The following is a 17,656-nucleotide window of genomic DNA, read 5'->3' on the forward strand; positions in this document are numbered from 1 at the left end:
TTTTTATTCTTACTGTTGGTAGCACAACAGCACATCAACAACACTACACATTTGACCTGAAACGATAGCTCTGCTTTCTCTCCACAGATGCTGCCAGACCTGCAGAGTATCTCCAGCAATTTCGGTTTTTGTTTCTGATTTCCTGCATCCGCAGTTTTTTTTTGATTATCTTGCGTAGCTGGTAGGTATTGCTTTGTAGCTCCTTTCAGTGACTGTACATGATAATATGTAGAGGGTGGAGAGAAGAGAAGGTGAGAGGCAGTGCAGTCATTGGTGGACTGTAACTTCAGGATTTTGTGTTGAACAACCAAATGAAGGAGGCACCATGAATGGTGGTAGAGCTTCGAATGTGAGACCAAAAGTCAAGGCTTAAAGTTTCTTGACTCTATTCAACCAGACATGCCTATGCCACAACTCATTCTCAGGTGAGGCGATGGCCTAGTGGTATTATTACTGGACTATTAATCCAGACGCCCGTATCGTGTTCTGGGGACCTGGGTTTGAACCCCGCCGTGGCAGATGGTGGAATTTGAATTCAATAAAAAAAAATCTGGAATTAAGAATCTAATGATGACCGTGAATCCATTGCCGGAAAAACCCATCTGGTTCACTAATGTCCTTTAGGGAAGGAAACTGCCATCCTTACCTGGTCTGGCCTACATGTGACTCCAGACCCACAGCAATGTGGTTGACTCTTAACTGCCCTCTGGGCCATTAGGGATAGCCAATAAATGCTGCCTCGCCAGCGACGCCCTCATCCCGTGAATGATGAGGAAAAAAAATAAAAATTCTTGTGTTCTCCTTGGGTGTCTCTCAACATAAAAATCAGTCTTCAGACAATTCAGTTCACTCCGTGGCTCGTCATTTGACCAGCGTGCATTGGAAGCTGCAAAGGCTATGGGCCACACATCCTGAAGACTTGTACACCAGAAATAAATGTGCCTCCAGCCAAGTTGTTACAATAAAGGCAGCATTCCACTGAGTGTGGTATCAAGGCGTCCTATTAAAATTTGAAATCAGTGAAACTTTCCACTGCTTGAAACCATTCCTAATACAATGGAAGATGGTTGTATTGTCAGAAGCGAATCATTTCAACCCTAGATCACTTTTGTAAGAGTTTCCCAGGGTAGATATTTTAATTCTGCTCCTATGATGCTGCTTGGCCTGCTGTGTTCATCCAGCCCTGCACCTTGTTGTCTCGGATTCTCCAGCATCTGCAGTTCCTACTATCTCTAGATATTTTAATTGACCTGTTCAGATATGTTATGGCACACTTATGAAGGTAGATGAGACTTGAACCCAGGCCTCATGGCCCAACAGTAGGGACACTGCCACTATACCACAAGAACCCCAGTTTCCCAGGGTCATGTTATAGGTATAACCATCTTCAGCTGCTTCATCAATGAGCCTCCTTTTATAAGGTCAGGGAAGTGGTTGAGATTTTCATTAATGGTTGTATGGTTTGGTACCACTAGCAACTCCACATAATGAAACAGTTCTGTCTGCATTCAGCAACACTCGGACAGTATTCCAGCTTGGCTGATAAGTAACACGAACCATGCATGCCACAAAAGGAGAGGCAATGCCTGTTGCCAACATGGGAGTGACTGACTGCGTTTGCTTGATTTTTGAATGGCACTTTTGTCATTGGATTTCTATCAATGTATCCATTGGCAAGAAAGTTAACTGGATCAGCAACATACCTACTGTGACTACAAGGGCAGATCATGGTCTGATTGTGTTAAGCTTCTGATCTCTTAACTCTCCAAAACCCCTCAGCCATTTACGAGGTACAAGTTAGAATTGTGATGGAATATGTCCTGCTTGGCTGAATGAGTTTAGTTGTAATAAAACGAGAAACTTTGCAGCCAGAATAATTGGCATTCACTCCCTTCACTGCTAGTGCTCAATAACAACATTATGTACCATCCACACAATGCAGTGTGGCAAGACTACTTTAACCATACCTCCCAAACCCTCTATATCTGTCATATGGAGGAACAAGGGCAACAGGCACATGGAATACCACCACTGCAAGTCACTCACCATCCTGCCTTGGAAATACATTGTTGATGCTGGAGCTCTATATCGCAGCACTGTGGGTGTACCTTCCCTAGACTGCTGTAATTCAAGAGGTGACTTACCACCATGTCGTGGGTAATTGGGATGGGCAATAAAACTGGCCTTGCTAGCGACTTGTCCCCTGTGAATGAATGTATAAAAGTAAACCTTAGTACAGCAGTAAAATAATCAGCTTTTCTGTTTAGTATACATACTGACTGCAGTAACTGTCTGTTTGTATAGTGGGAGTTTTGTCAGACAGGGTCATATTTTATTATTGCTGATTACTCGGATGAAGTTGTTCTGAAAATTTGTTTGGGAACTTAACCATCCGTTGACAGGTCCCTCTGGGGCTTCCCTTATAAAATTTGTGTTTGTATCGGAGAAGTTGTTTCGTGGTGTGCCAGTTTTTGCTAACTGCTGTAAATCCAATTTTGTGGTGGTTCAGTTTCAGTTAATTTTAAATGTTCTTGTTGTGAACCAGTTGAAATGACATACTGAGGCTGAAGTGTCTTGTTGGGGGATACATTCATGCTTGACTAATTCATTGTGTAGACAAGCAAGATCAGAAACTGAAGTGAGGAAGAGATGTCTGTGTGTTGGTTTATTGAGTATGTTTTTCTTTGTGTGTCCTGTGTCTCTGTATTTGCATAAACAATTGCCAGTCTGTGCGGTTTCTTTAAGTGATTTCCTCAAGAACTTGTTTCCATTTTATGGAAGTGTCCTGCTTTAGGAATGTTTGTTTTTAATCACAGTTTGAAAATGCAAACCAAGCAAACAACACCTTTTTTTGAAATTCTTCCTGAAATATAACCGCTTCAAATGTCAACAGCTGTTCTCACATTAGTTTGCAATGCTCTTGCCATCTTTGCTTTTGAAATCCAATTTATCTTTTTAAAATTATTTTTTAAAACTAGCCGTTGTGTGGGATGCTGTACTGGACCTCAACCTTCTAATGCTTTTGTACTGTACTGGAAATGCTGACTAGAACTGAAATGCCAATTGTCAGACTTGTACTTGGAAATTTTAATTAACATGTTTTATCATTTACCCTTTAAGTTGCATGCTGTGGTTTAACACTCGTTAAACTCTCTTCCCAAATGCTTTCATTCAAAGTAAGTGTATTTGAAAGCAGGAGTTGTATAGTGGCCTTTAAAAATCAAATGGGTGGGGTTTATTACTTTTGTTTATTGTGAACATAATAAACCAAACAGTGTTCATCTGGTTTTGTCACTTCAACTGTATTGATTTAACCTGATGTCCATTTTTTAAACTTTTTTTTCTGTTTTAAGAGTATCACTACAAGCTAATTGTGTATCCACATATATAAAGAATTCATCCTGGTCTGCGAAATAATTTTAACTATTTGACCGTAAATGTAGTTTTTATAAAGAAATAAAGGAAAGCAATTTATGTAATAGAAATAATTAATTGAATGCATTTAAACTTTTAAAAAAAAAAGGGGTCCTGTTTAACTTTAAAACCAAATTTTGACTCTATTGCATTAACCAACATTAATTGCCTATGGACTGGTGAAGTTGACCAAAGTTCAGTTTCTTCAATTAAGGCAATAATTTATTTCCTTCAGACTTTCTCGCTGTTGCACCCATTCAGCGATTTCAAAAGTCTTCAATGGATCTTTTTCACTTTTAATAGCCCCATTTAAAACAAATTCTTTTAGCTCCATTTGATGGTGCTGTCTGTAATTGATTACCTTAGTGTGAAAATTTCTGTTTCGCTGAAAGGCCACAAATTTTGCTGCTCTGGGCAGTTTCCATTTTTTTTTGAAATTCAGGCTGGCACACTTCAGGGCTTTCCTCATTAGTCTGACAAACAGAAGTAGGTGCATGCATCATTTGCTACATCAAAATTGTGGGACATTTTTGGTTACAAATGCTGCACTGGTAGAGCCTCTGCCCCTGTCTCTGGGTTTTATTGCTTCTAAATAAAACCCCAGGTTTTAGTTGCATTTAACAATGTGCTCAACAGACTCCCATCCTCTTGATTGCAATCTCCAGTATCGCGCTGCATTGCATTCCTGCATCACCAATGTTTTGTTGCTAGGTGGCACTGTATTACACATCGTTGAATGTTCGTGTTTGTTTGATGCACTGGAAGATACAAATACAGCTTGAGCAAGATTTGGAACATGTATTTATTGGCTTTCTCATCATATCGCACACTTTTTACAGAAATTGTTGCTTGGATATTGCAGTCAGCGTCAAAGCTGTGAGATTAGCCGCTGTTCTCTGAAAGCTGCCCCAAAAGATTTATTAATATTATTGGGGGGATTTCATCCTTTTTCTTTTTTACATTACTTTGATTCTAGTCTCTGCTCGAGAGAATTTTTGACATTCAACAGGAGCGATCTCATCCAAGGCGCCAGGCAGCCCATTGCACAGCAAACCAGAAATTGCTCAAAGCTCAGCAGGTCTGGCAGCATCTGGAGAGAAAAGAGTCAATGTTTCGAGTCCAATGGGCCTCCTTGTAGCCAACCATAACCAAAAGTTCCAAGTAAAATGTTTCACTCCACCTATGTTGTGTTGGTGTTTTCAGTTTTCTCCTTGAAGTGTCGGAGACTGAGGGGTGACCTTTATAGAGGTTTATAGAATCATGAGGGACATGGATAGGGTGACTAGGCAAGATCTTTTTTCCTAGGGTGGGGGAGTTCAAAGCTAGAAGGCATAGGTTTAATTGTTTTTTTTTGTGTGTATTTTGATACATGTGATAATAAAATGAGAAGCTTTGTTTACGAGTGGTACAAGAAGATCATAGCAAGCAAAGGGTGTACAGATCAAAAAGACTTAAAGACATACAGGTTACATTGCAGATTACATTATTTGAGCCTAGAGTCCATTCAACAGTCTGGTAATGGCCAGAAAGCAGCTGTTCCTGAAACTGCTTGTGCGTGTGTTCAGGCTTCTCTATTTTCTGCCTGGCGGAAGACGTTGTAGGAGATGATTACCAGGGTGCAATGGGTCTTTGTCTGCTTTTCCGTGGCAGTGAGTCGTGTAAATAGAATCCTTGGATGGAAAGTTGCCTTCCCTGATGGTCTGGGCTGTGCACACCACCTTCTGATGTTACTTACGGTCCTGGGCAGAGCAATTGCCATACCAGGCCATTATGCACCCAGACACCATGCTTACAATGGTGCATCTGTAGAAGTTGGTTAGGGACCTTATGGACATGCCAAATTTCCTGAGCTGCCTGAGGAAGAAGAGGTGTTGTTGTGCCTTCTTGACGGTCGCATTCACATGGGAAGTCTAGGACAGGTTGTCCGTTATTGTTGCTCCGAGGACCTTTTGATGCTCTTCACTCTCTCTCAACCTCAGTTCCGTTGGTGTAGATGGGGACGTGTTCTCCTCCTTTCTTTCTGAAGTCCATGATCAGTTCTCTAGTTTTGCCATTGTTGAGAGACAGTGTGTGTTTTCATTGCACCACGTTACCAAGCCCCCTCTCTCCCTTCTGTGTTTTAACTTGTTAGATATCCGTCCTACTACAGTGGTGTCGTCAGTGAACTTGTAGATGGCGTTTGTTCAGAATTTGGCAACACAGTCATAGGTGTACAGGGAGTACAGCAAGAGGCTGAGGATGCATCCTTGGGGGGGGGCTCCAGTGTTATTGTAGAGGGGGTGCCGTTACCTATCTTCACTGTTTGCTGCCTATGGATCAGAAAGCTGAGGATCCAGTTGCATAAGACAGAGCCAAGACCAAGGTCACGCAGTTTGAGGTGAGAGGGGAAAGATTTAAAAGGGACCTAAGGGGCAACTTTTTCACACAGAGGATAGTGTTGTACAGAATGAATTGTCAGAGGAAGTGGTGGAGGCTGGTACAAATACAACATTTTTAAAAGGCATCTGGATGGGTATATGAATAGTAAGGGTTTACAGGGATATGGGCTAAATGCTGGCAAATGGGACTAGGTCAGATCGAATGTCTGTTCAGCGTGGACGATTTGGACCGAAGGGTCTGTTTCAATTCTGTATGACTGTAATGACCCAGCCTCCACAGCAATGTAGAAGAGAATTCCAAACAGTAAAGACCCTCTTTTGGAGGAAATTCTACTTCATCTCTGTCTTAAAAGAAAGATCCCTTGTTTTTAAACTCTGGTTAAAGATTTCTTCATGCTTTCAAGCTCTCTCAGAATGTCACATTTCAAAAAGGTCACCTCACATTCTTCCAAGTTCCATTTGAGTATAGCCTAACCTGCTTGACCATTCCTCATAAGGCAAACTCCTCAACCCAGAAATTAGCCTTGTGAATCTTCTCGGAATGGTCTGTTCTTAAGCAAGGTGACCAAAACTCTACACAGCACTGTCTAGAAAATGGCCTCACCACTGCCCTGTATAGTTGTAGCAAGTCTTCTCTACTTTTATCGTGAGAAAAGGCCAATATTACACTTGCCTTCCTAATTAGTTGCTGTATCTGCATGCTGACTTTGTGATTCATATACAAGGACATCCAGATTTATCCTTACCACAATATTCTGCATCACATTAAATCATTTCCTCCTTTTCTAAAATAAAACATTTACATAGCTATTGATAAGATATTAAAATCTATTTGGTATGGTGCATTGCTGGATTACATGTGGCATGAAAATAATCCTATTGAAGAAGTGTGAGGCCTGTTTTTTTTTGAGCAATGAATGCCCGGCGGGAAATACTGCTTTTTCACTGGTTGCTGGTGCATTATGGGGACATTTTGGGCACAGCAAAGCACTTTGCTTCTAATTCATACATGCTTTGCAAAAAGCAAGATTTCAGATGGATTCCTGTATCTATAATGGACATTGGGAAGTAAAAAGGCGAAGAATGTTTATTTGCATTTCTGTTCGTGATTGATTGATTTAGTACTTTTAACATTGCTTCCAAGTCATGACCACAATGCCTGACATTCATGTTAAGAGGTGAGAAATTGGAGAAAGTTATTTCCATTTAAGATATTCTGTCAGTGTTTGCAATTGTTCAATTTTAAATTATGATTTTGTTATGATAAATAAGTATTTGCTTTTGGTTTCTTTTACAGTCGGGCCAAAGATGTGGTCAAAATGGCCCCACCACCTGTTCGATTTTTCTCCCCCAACTCTCCTGTTATTGACCTGTACATGGGGCAACTGGATCAAGTGGAAAGATATTGCCACGTATCTGAAGTCTATGTTATTCTGTTTTATGCTCCTTGGTGTGGAGAATCCATTTCTGTCAGAGAAGAAATTGATCAGGTCGCAATGAAGCTTCAGGATCAGGTGATATGTCCTTAATCTTTCACTGCCAACTTCCCCCTGCCCTTTGTCAATACCCTGGTGAGAATAGTGCGCTAGAAGTAAAACCCCATTATTCTCCGAATTGTCATGAATGTGAAATATGAGCAGTTTAATCACTAGCATAAAGCCTGAATCACTGACCTGGCCTGATAGTGATCACTATCTAAGATAAAAGAAACTCACCAGGTTTCTTCATTTAACAAGAAACTGCTTCTTTATTATAATAAACCTTTTGCTCTAAATTATGGCAAAACAGATTATTAACTCATAACACAAACTTAAATTGCCCTCTTTAAATCCAAATGCACCCATACATTCATTCACACGTAGGAGAGACTGACAGTCTGTTAAGGAATATCATGGGTGGAAAATAAATATAGGCAAAAAAAGGCACAGTTTGTGGATCTGAGTTCAAACCAAAAGGGGGAATGAGGTGACTACTTTGCAAATCCTTTTTGATTTTTAGTACTGAAATTATATTGTCATCAGCTGTGACCATCCTTAATTCAGTAGTCCATCAGTTGGACTTGGTTCTTGGATTAAATTAGTTTTTTTTTGCAAAGGCTTTGAATGTCAGTTCTTTTCAAATTAGAGCGAGAGTAATTCCAGCTTGCTGCAGGCTTTTTGCAGGCCTGTGTCCCAAATATTCTCCTCTCTTCTTAGTTCAGTGTCAAACTGCTACTTTTTAAACCAGCGCAAATCTATTGCTGGGTATTTACTTATTTTCATTGTAAAACATCTTTGTGTCAGTACAAAAATATCAAATCCAGTTCCAAAGGGGCTCTTGTGCAGTTGCTGTTCCCCTACCTCTGTGCAAGCAGACCTGGGTTCAAGTTCCACCTGCTCGAGAGTGTGCAGTAACATTTCTGAACAAGTTGATATGGAAAATACCTCAAATCCAGTTCCAACAGAAGATCGTCACAGTTCCAATTTTTCTTCTAGTTGTTTAAAAACAAGTAATTCAAACTTCCATTTTCCAGTTTGTTTCCAAATAAAATATGTGTAGTCTTTACAGTTGGAAGTAAATCTGCAACTTGCAAATGCACTAAATGGGTGTTATGTACTAGAGGTACAGTCTGGTGTATTCCTTACATGTTGGTAGTTTTTCTCCCTTTTTTCCTAACTACTCCATATTGTAATTATTGTATTTCACATCGTTCAAAAAAAGTTACTTAATTGTCTGTTGTTAAATTATTTAGCCTTGAACCTTTTTTGTTTGCAAAAATCACAGTCTCAAAGCAGTGGAAATTTTAAACTACTCCTGTGTGGTCACTATTTTAAGTTTCTGCTAATCTTGGTTGTGTTTTAGAGTTTACTCCTTTTAAGAATCTACATGAGTTTTTTTTTCTGGGTTACAAGGTAAATTTGGAGAAAAGGGCATAACATATTTTATTTGTCATGACAAATGAGAATTTAATATAATTTCAGCCTTGCAAATGATTTTGAGAGTGGGGCTAGTAAAAGATTGTTTCATATTGGCAAATTGACTGTCAACTGAAATCCGTTGTGGATTCTCAAGGTTTCAAGGAACAATCTCTGAAATTTCAAGGAGAGTTAAAAATTAACAATGTACAGTATTCCTTGTTGGGCTGCTACGCACCTTAGTATTCTCCTTGTGTGTTTACACTATTTCAAATTCTGACATCTCTTCAGTTGCACAGCTTGTTTTAATGTCTGAGTTCTGCTTGTATAGAATTAAATCCCAGAGACACAATTGGCTTCACTCTCTCATTTTTTAATTGGAGATTGGGGAAACTGCTTTAAATGGCAGTCTATAAACCTGGCCCAATTTCTAGGGCAGTATGTTGCTGGTAGGAAAGAACTTTGTAAGTTAAAAGTTTAACTGCTGAACATAATTACTGTTATTTGAGTAGCAAAACCAGTTCATTTCTTTTCAAGGGTGCCAGAAAGCCTAAATTATAACTCCTAAATTTTTTTTGTGTCTTAAGCTTATGACTCAGCGAGGAATCTTTCAAAACAGATTTTATGCAGGAGATTAAAGTAAACTTCAGTTTGATGTGGACTCCTACTCGAGTATTTTTTTTAGAATTATTGATGAGACTGAGGCGGCAGTAAGGTAGTTTAAATTATGTGCCTATTGACACTGACCTTCCTGCCTCCTACGCCTTCACGCCTACTTGCTCACCAGTAATCTATTGTTGGCACGTTGTAGGTGGCTCTTAGATTAGATTGAAATGTGTAATTTTAAAAGATTTATAAACATCAGTGGCTTAAATTTGTGTCGGCTTATGCAAACGAACATAGATCATTGTAAGTTCCTTATAGCTGTCCTCGTGTGTGTGTGTCTGCCCACCTCCTGAATCACTCCTTTAGCTGGTTTTCTTCATTCATTTGCCCTGTATGTGTACTTGGGTATATGTTTTAGGGTCTGCTCGAATCTACAGGTTCAGTTCCTGCTCGAGGGCAATATGGGAATGTAGTTTTTAATGTCAGCGATGATGTTTCTCAGATTTGTTGTTGAACCAAGGTTTATTCTAACAGACTTGAACGGCAGACAGATCTCCTCAAATCTTTTAATGTTTTTCTTGCTCTTTTTCTCCCCTGCTTTCGAATCACCAGCTCTTTCGGATCCTTGGCAATTAAGGCCAGTTGTAGAATTCACCTACTGCTGCTTCAACTCCTCTGTTGTTGAGCAATTACTTTTTTTTTGGAGTCTATTTTGCCACTGAACAGTTATGCATTTTGAATTTGAGGTGTTCTTAGATTAAAATAAAAAGCATTTATTTTACTTTGTTAAAGCACGATAGTGTTGCTTGGGCTGACATAAATCCATATAATGGAACTGGATTCTTCCCTCTGTCTAGGTGTTGTTCATTGCTGTAAACTGCTGGTGGCACCAGGGGAAGTGCAGGAAGCAAATGAATCTCTTTTATTATCCTGTAATCCATTTATATCAGAGAAGGTAAGAAGCTATTTCACAATCCAGTAAGTGATAAGCAGCCTGCAAAATAGATAACCACTCAAAAATGGTTTAAACTGAAAAACGTCCCTGAAAGAAGTGCTGCAACCAAAGACCATACTTTGAGTATGTAAGGGGTGAGGGGTACTGAATACCATACATACTCAACTGATTTGTTAATCAGGGATTGACTTTTATACATGAGATTGACAAAGAAATCTAAAACTCTTGGTACTTGCCATTTATTCTGATTTTCACCAGTTTCAAAATCTCCCCACCCCTTGGCCTCATCCCAAGTCCAAATCTCCCTCTCATCCCCGCCTCCTTGATCTGACACAACCTGTCCATCTTCTGTCCCACCTATCCACTCCTCCTCCTACCTCCACTGACCAATCCCCACCACTCCCTACCTGCACTCACTTATCACCATCCCACCTACCTTCCCCCAGACCCCCCCCATTTCTTTCCCAGCTCCCTTCCCCCTCCCCATTTTTGAAGAAGGGGTCCAGACCCGATATTTTTGAAGGGATAGTTTCAGAAATTTTGAAGAAGATGCAAGTTCTGATGCAAAACTTCTTACCTGGTCCTTTTGAGGGTAACTACAGCCTTAGATATTTTAGTTTTTGACACTCCTTTTTGTGGCTTTTCTTATTGTGGATATTTAAAGTGATTCAATTTATGAAGCCAAACATAAGCCAGGTTGATTTCCTCAACATACTGGTGAGTTGGTTCATCAACTTTTCTCGTCTAATTTGACATTTAAATTCCCACACATTGTCAAGCAAGTTCCCCTTAATTCTCTAGTTGTCATCACTTGGCACACTATTAAAAGAAAACTCTCAATCATGGTAGTTTCTTTATTCTTCATGAAATTTGTTCTTTAGAAGTTTGGTTTTTCAAGTTACTTTGTTTTCTGACTCCTCCATATAGTCCAGTAAATTTCAACATCCAGGCCACTAATTAATCTATTTTAAAATACTTCAAAATTTCCTCTTTCCATTCTTAAAATGACATAAATGACTGTATTCTCATGTTCATTCAGGCACGACACTTTGTTTTACAACTCCTACACGAGCTGGATTTATTAACTGCAAATGTTTTTGTGGTACTAACTTGAACACTCCCTTTCTTAAGTAACCTAGCAGTTTGTAGTATTCTCAACATTAGTGATTTGCTGTTAATTAGCTCTACAAGTTGAAATACAACCCAATTTGCCACCACTCCTTGTGGTGTCTCTAGTCTTGAATGCATTCTATCCAGCAGGAACAGGAAGCTTAAAAAGATGTATGGAAGCCTCCTATTCCTACATCCTATAGTAGGTATGTGATTCCGGGTAGTAACATCGAATGTGTCTTTTTTTTTCATTTTTGCTATTAAGGGGATTTTTAAAAAAAATCCTTTTGGCATTTTTTGCGCGTCACCCTGCCAGTTGAACTGTATGTATTCCAGCAGGCAGCCATTGTAACTTCTCTAAGTTTTAAAATGTCTGCACTGTTTTGACAGGGAGGTAGTAAGGTTTTTTTTTAAATAAAGAAGTAATAACCATATGTTTTGCCTTTCGGCTTTGTGAAAGTTTAATTTTGTTCACCCATTGTTTTGTACAAAATAAAACAGCTGTTAGTTTTGAAATTGTCTGGATTTCATTAAAATGAAATGATCACACCTGGCAGTGTGTTTGATATTTCAGCACAAGGCTTCCTTTCTATCAGTTTCAGATCACCCTACTGAAATTAGTGAAAAAAAGACTTTTGGCCTATTGTTTCCTCTACTGACTTTGCTGTTTGATTGCATTGATCTTGATATATTTTTTAAAACCTCCTAAATGTGCAAATTTCCTCAGAGCCCTGTAACGTCATTTTCACTACTATTCATTTCTTTTTAAGATTCCTTAACTAATAGACTGTTAAATTTTGGCCCAGAAGCCCAAAGTTACCCAGAAAGGAGGTCAATGCCATCAGTGATTTTAAAGCAGTTGACTAAGTAGCAGTTTAGATTTTGTACGTAAACTAAAAAGCAGAAAATAAATACGGTCTTTAAGAGGCCAGAGTGGTTTACTGATCACACATCGGGGCAGACAAGAGAAGTACGGGTATCCGGATACCAGTGGCCACCAGCAGCATTCTCCTTAGAATCACTTTCTGGTCCCAAATTGGACAAACAGATAATGAAGCTGATATCCACTGCTGGAGTCGGCAGTCTGTTCTGTTCTGTTTCATCTTGAACTGGACATAATGCATGGCCAAAGCCGGTATGAATCACTTTGCAGCACCATCCTCTGTTCAAATTTGCAGTAAGTTCAGTCCTATCTGAAGTTTTTTTTTTCTCCCCTCTTCTGCGTCTCTTTTGTATATCTTAGTTTTGGGTAACGTTGATCAATCGTTTGTCCATTGGCAAGAAACCGATATTCAATGTAATCCCTCCTATATCTGTTGAAACCCACATAGTAATTTTGTGCCTGTTATTTGCCTGAACACCTTGTTTAACCTTCAGTCAGACAATGGGTTTGCATATGGGTCATGAGATCTCACGTTATCGGCTTTAGGAATATCTTGTTTCAGATCCCGTGCTGGAGTCATATCTTTGGCAGAGATAAGCAGGCTTGCACTGTCCTGTTTTGTCAACCCAGGAAGCTTACTTCATAAGTGTGCAAGGGAAGCAATTTCTATAATGTTCGGTAAAGTTTAAGATTTCATAAAGTTTTTAATAATAATTCCACACATTTGCCCAGCCCTCAAAAATTGCCAGTCATCAAGTCTGTGTTCACTATATACTGAATTCTTTACCTGTGAAACTTCGAGCAAAATTCCACAAACATGACTGAACAGCTGAGAACCTTGGGCCAGAATTTTCCCTTCCTGAGAATTAAAAATAATTGGGTTGGTTGGCGCTGAGGAGATTACTCTCCCCTCATGGCAGCTTCAGGCAGGATGGGCTGTTGCTGACCACCAATAAGCCTGCTGAGTGACCACTGAAATGCGTTACAGGCACTTGTTTGGGCCGGTGGGATGGTGGAGGAGAGGTGGTAGGTAGTCCTGTGCGTAATGGCACCCACCCCCCCACAATTCAGTCCATAAGCCATAGACTGCTTCCTGAAATCTAAGTTTTTTTTTGTGTATAAAACATACTGCAATATTGAGAAACGGACTAGAGACAAATTATTGAGATGAAAGAAGTATCCACTTCTGGATTACAAGCTGCTGTGCTTTACTAAATTTAATTTTTTTAGAATTTGTTCAAGATTTGTGGTGTGAGGTGGTGGTAGTGTGAAGGAAAAGTGGTTTCCTTTTCACTTGGATCTATTATTCAGTATTGAATTATATATGGCAGTGAGAAAGGGCTATAAAATCCATTCGAGAGGTGAAGGAATCTTGCTGAAATGGAAATTGGCTAAGACGTTGAAAAGAGAATATGTTCATTCCCCTGGTCTGATTAGTGGTAAACGTAGTTCAGTGAGACGACAGGAATAGTCTGCTGTTTCTTCAAATGAGGGAGAATATTTCTCCATTTATGTGAGTGAACTTGCCAAGAAGAGAAGGGGGCTTGAATTTATCCCGAACCTTTCATGACCCAGGTGTATCTGAAAGTGCTTTACAGTCAATGAATTATTTTTGAAGTGTAGTCAGTGTAATGTAGGAAATGCAACAGTAAGGTTGTACACAGCAAGCTCCATCTAGTTTGTTGCGATGCTGATTAAGAGGTATATATTGGCCAGGACACTAGGATAACTCCACTGGTTTTGTTTGAAATGGTGCCATAGGATCTTTTCCATTCTCTTGAGAGACTTGATGGGGCCTCGACATAATGGCTTCTCTGAAAAATGACACTATACCTTCTCTGATTCCACCAAATGTGTAAACTTAACAGTGAGTTTCTGTGTTTAAGCCAACTTTTTTCTTTCTTCTCCTCTTCTCTCTCCTTCTCAGATACTTAACTTCTGAGGTGTAGATCGTGATGCACCAGTAACAGGTCCAAGTGGCTTCTATTCCTGTAAAAGCTTGACCAAGTGGTGATGGCATCAGAGCTAATCATATGCTCACTTGCTTCCATTGCGAAAATGCGGATGGAAATATTTTAACTTGTTGTCTTATCCAAAGCTGGTGGTTATAATTGGATTTATTCTCATTTGACATTAGCCTCCTAATACTTGCTCTTTTTGCACTTGAAACAAAAGGACACTTCTTAGGCACTAAAACACTCCAAAGCACTTGAAGTAACTGTGGAATTTCTAGGATCATTTGCTAAGCAACACATTACTCTACTTCAACACAATGGTGTAGATTGTAGTGGTTATAGATGCTGTGGATGATGGAAACTAGCTTCTAGAAAATAAGTGCTTGGGCTCTGAGCTCCAGTACCATTGAGTGAGCGTAATGCAAGAATATTGCTGCATTAAATATGACCCACTGTTTCCTGTTTCATCAATCCTTGGGGAAAATGGCTAAATTCGGGGTAACTGATCTAGAGATTAGAATATGCAGACAGGAAAGTACTTCAGTAAATTTCACAGTTTTCAAGTTGATTTGGAAAGAACATGAGGATGACAATTTTTATAAATGCTAGTAATGGAAATTGCATGGTACTCAACTGGGCAGCTGACAGTGCTTGTTCATTTCTGGAATGGTAATTTTTTTTGTGTTTCTTTGCACAGCTGCTCACAATCCAGAAGCCATTAGTTGAAAATTAACTGTATTAAAAATGTTACTGGCAACTTGTTTAAACAATGGTGTGAGTCTGTGATAACATTACAGAAAGCTTGTTCTATGGTTTTGTCTCAGCTGCTGCAATGTTTGAGCAACAGCTTGGTCATCAAATTAAAATCTCTCTGGTATGAGTAATCTTTTATTATTCCCAAAAGGAAGAATTACTGAAATGCCTACATACCAAAAGAGTCTTTAAATTGGATTTTTAACATAAAAGCACTGCAATTCAAGAAGGTTATAAAATATTTTGATCAACAAATTGCACTTTCAAGATTTAAGGTGTCTGGGTGGCTCATGAAATTTAGACTTATATTTAAAATGAAAAGTTTAAATATATTATGTTTTGATTTGGGTTCATTACCCCACTCAGATGTAAGAGTCTCAACCAAAATCTACTTTGTTTTACAGGCCATTAGGAGAAGATTGACAATAAATGGCGTGTCTATTGAAATGTCACAAGGGTGTTTGGTGTTGTCACCTGATTGGTGTAGTAGAGGGCACTCGATCTGCATTTTTAAGGCATAATGTGGTGGTCAGGAAAGCTCTTTAATGTGCATCCAACTTGCTTCCTGAAAGCTATTGGTTATATCCTAATCCATTTACTCTCAGCATTTATCAACTTGAGCACTAAATCATACCCATTCTTCCCTGCAAAAACAAATAATTTTTAATGAGTAAACCTTTATTAGTTTTAGACTATGTGCAAGTATTGATTTAAGGTTTTCCAGAAAAAAAAATTGTCAAAAAAAGTTACACCAAGTTTGCTGGTAGCTGAAAATTTTGTTTGAGACAGAGGACGACTAAATTTGAGCATTCGGAGATAGTAGGAACTGCAGATGCTGGAGAATCTGCGATAACAAGGTGTAGAGCTGGATGAACACAGAGGCCAAGCAGCATCAGAGGAGCAGAAATTTTAGCATTGGTGGTTTTTATGGCTGAGATGTTGGCCTAGAATATCTATCCAAAAGTTACCTTTCTCTTGTTTTTGTTTTATTAATTATGTTAAACTCTCTCTAATGATGTAAAAGCTCCATAATATCACAATTCATGGAAATTCTTTTTATCGTATAAGGTTTGGACCTATCGAATACAAAGGCCCTCTTACATCTGCTTACATTCATGATTTCATTCGACGAGTAATGAGTCCACTTCAGTACATCTCAACTCATTCTATCTTGCTGGACTTTCTTTCACATTATGAGGTAGGTAATTTTTTTTTATATCAGGCAAAGGAGGAAGTCTGAAGTTTGGGTTCTGAATGTGATTAGTTATGAGATATTAATAAGTGAAGTAGCATCTGTGTATGTGCTAAATACATTATCTGTAGGCTGCCTCGTTTTCTTCAGGTGACAGGGCAGATAGGTTATAAAACCTATCATAAAATACTGTTGGAGATGTTACATCAAATGGAATTTTAAGATTTTAGTCATCATTTGAAATGCAGCATTCTCCTTGTTTTCTAGTCAACAATCTTCCTTAAACACTACCAGCAGTAAATTAGCTGGTTACCTCTGTAGCTAATGATAATACTTCAAAAGCAAGTTCCCTTTTGTGATCTCCCAAGTGATGTTGAATGTCTTGAGGTTCTCTCCAGGACAAAATTGGCATTCACTTTTGGAAAGTTCAAAATAAATGGTTTTATTTTAATTTGTGGCTTTTGTATCAGAGGCTTTCCACAATGATGCTATCATGTTTTGCCCAAGCTGTGTGGAACAATTGTGGACATGTAAATAAGCAAACTTTAACTTGAAAAGCATGATGAAGGCAGGAGTCTAAAATTTTAAATGGAAGAGCAGTTTTCTGCTAATGCTTATCTTCTCCAAAGCTTTAAAGGGACGGGTAAAATAATCATTTATACTTGTGTAATTTCATCTTGCAGCAAGTGTCATTCTCTGGAGAGCACAGAATACTGTACCTGTCAAAAGGAAAAGGGCTGCACCGGACCTGAAACGTTAACTCTGTTTTCTCCTTCACAGATGCTGCCAGACCTGCTGAGCTTTTCCAGCAACTTTGTTTTTGCTCTGTCAGTGGCTGTTTCCACTTTGTAAAGAAAAATTTTGTTTGAAATTTGAGCTCCTGATAATATCTGTGTGCTTACGTATCAGGACTTTGTAATTTTATTACAGCACAACCTCGTGATACCTGATTTATAAGCAGCAACATATAGCCAGTGTTGTAATTTAGGAATGCACACAAGATCCCAACAAAATGAGGGTTGGTCAGAGAACTGGGATAACTATTTAACCTACTTCAAAGAAGTAGTGCAATGAGGGCAGGCAAGGCCTTGGTTTCAGTCTTGGTTGATTCATGCCAAGGATTCATTGATGTGGTGACTGTATTTTCTGAGGTGGATGCCTTATGTGAGACGTTAAACTGAGTCCCCTTCTGGTTGCTTAGATGGGTTAAAAAGGTTTCTTTAGCTCTATCTTGAGGAAGGAGGTAGTTTTCATGAATGAATGACTGACTGACTTCTATGGCTTCCACCTTCAGTCTGCACTAGTTTAATTGGTCATTTGTCTTGCTGCTTGTTTGTAGAATCATTGAGCGGAAGAACCCTACTGTAATTGTCTGCATAATAACAAAGTAACTCACTGAATGTGAAACAATTTAGGATGCCCCTGAAGATGTAATGAGTTACTGTGTAAATTAGAATTCTTCCTTACATGCTGTATACTAGGTATTCATTGTCCTTGTCGTATTCAGTATATCATT

At 39.0% G+C, this 17,656-nt stretch overlaps 1 protein-coding gene across 1 annotated transcript; it reads left to right on the plus strand.

The window, feature by feature from the left end:
- Positions 1 to 6,919: 6,919 nt before the first annotated feature.
- On the plus strand, positions 6,920 to 16,146 carry LOC125481361 (thioredoxin domain-containing protein 11-like; the record flags this gene model as incomplete). The annotated part of the gene is made up of 4 exons (XM_048592821.1): positions 6,920 to 6,970; positions 7,090 to 7,306; positions 10,150 to 10,247; positions 16,017 to 16,146. Coding segments are annotated over exons 1-4 (477 nt in total), but the record flags the coding sequence as incomplete, so codon positions are not given.
- Between the last annotated feature and the right edge of the window lie 1,510 nt (positions 16,147 to 17,656).

The sequence above is a fragment of the Rhincodon typus genome, unplaced genomic scaffold (genome assembly GCF_021869965.1).
Source record: "Rhincodon typus isolate 14 unplaced genomic scaffold, sRhiTyp1.1 hic_rhity00001859, whole genome shotgun sequence".
In the NCBI taxonomy this organism is placed as follows: Eukaryota; Metazoa; Chordata; class Chondrichthyes; order Orectolobiformes; family Rhincodontidae; genus Rhincodon; species Rhincodon typus.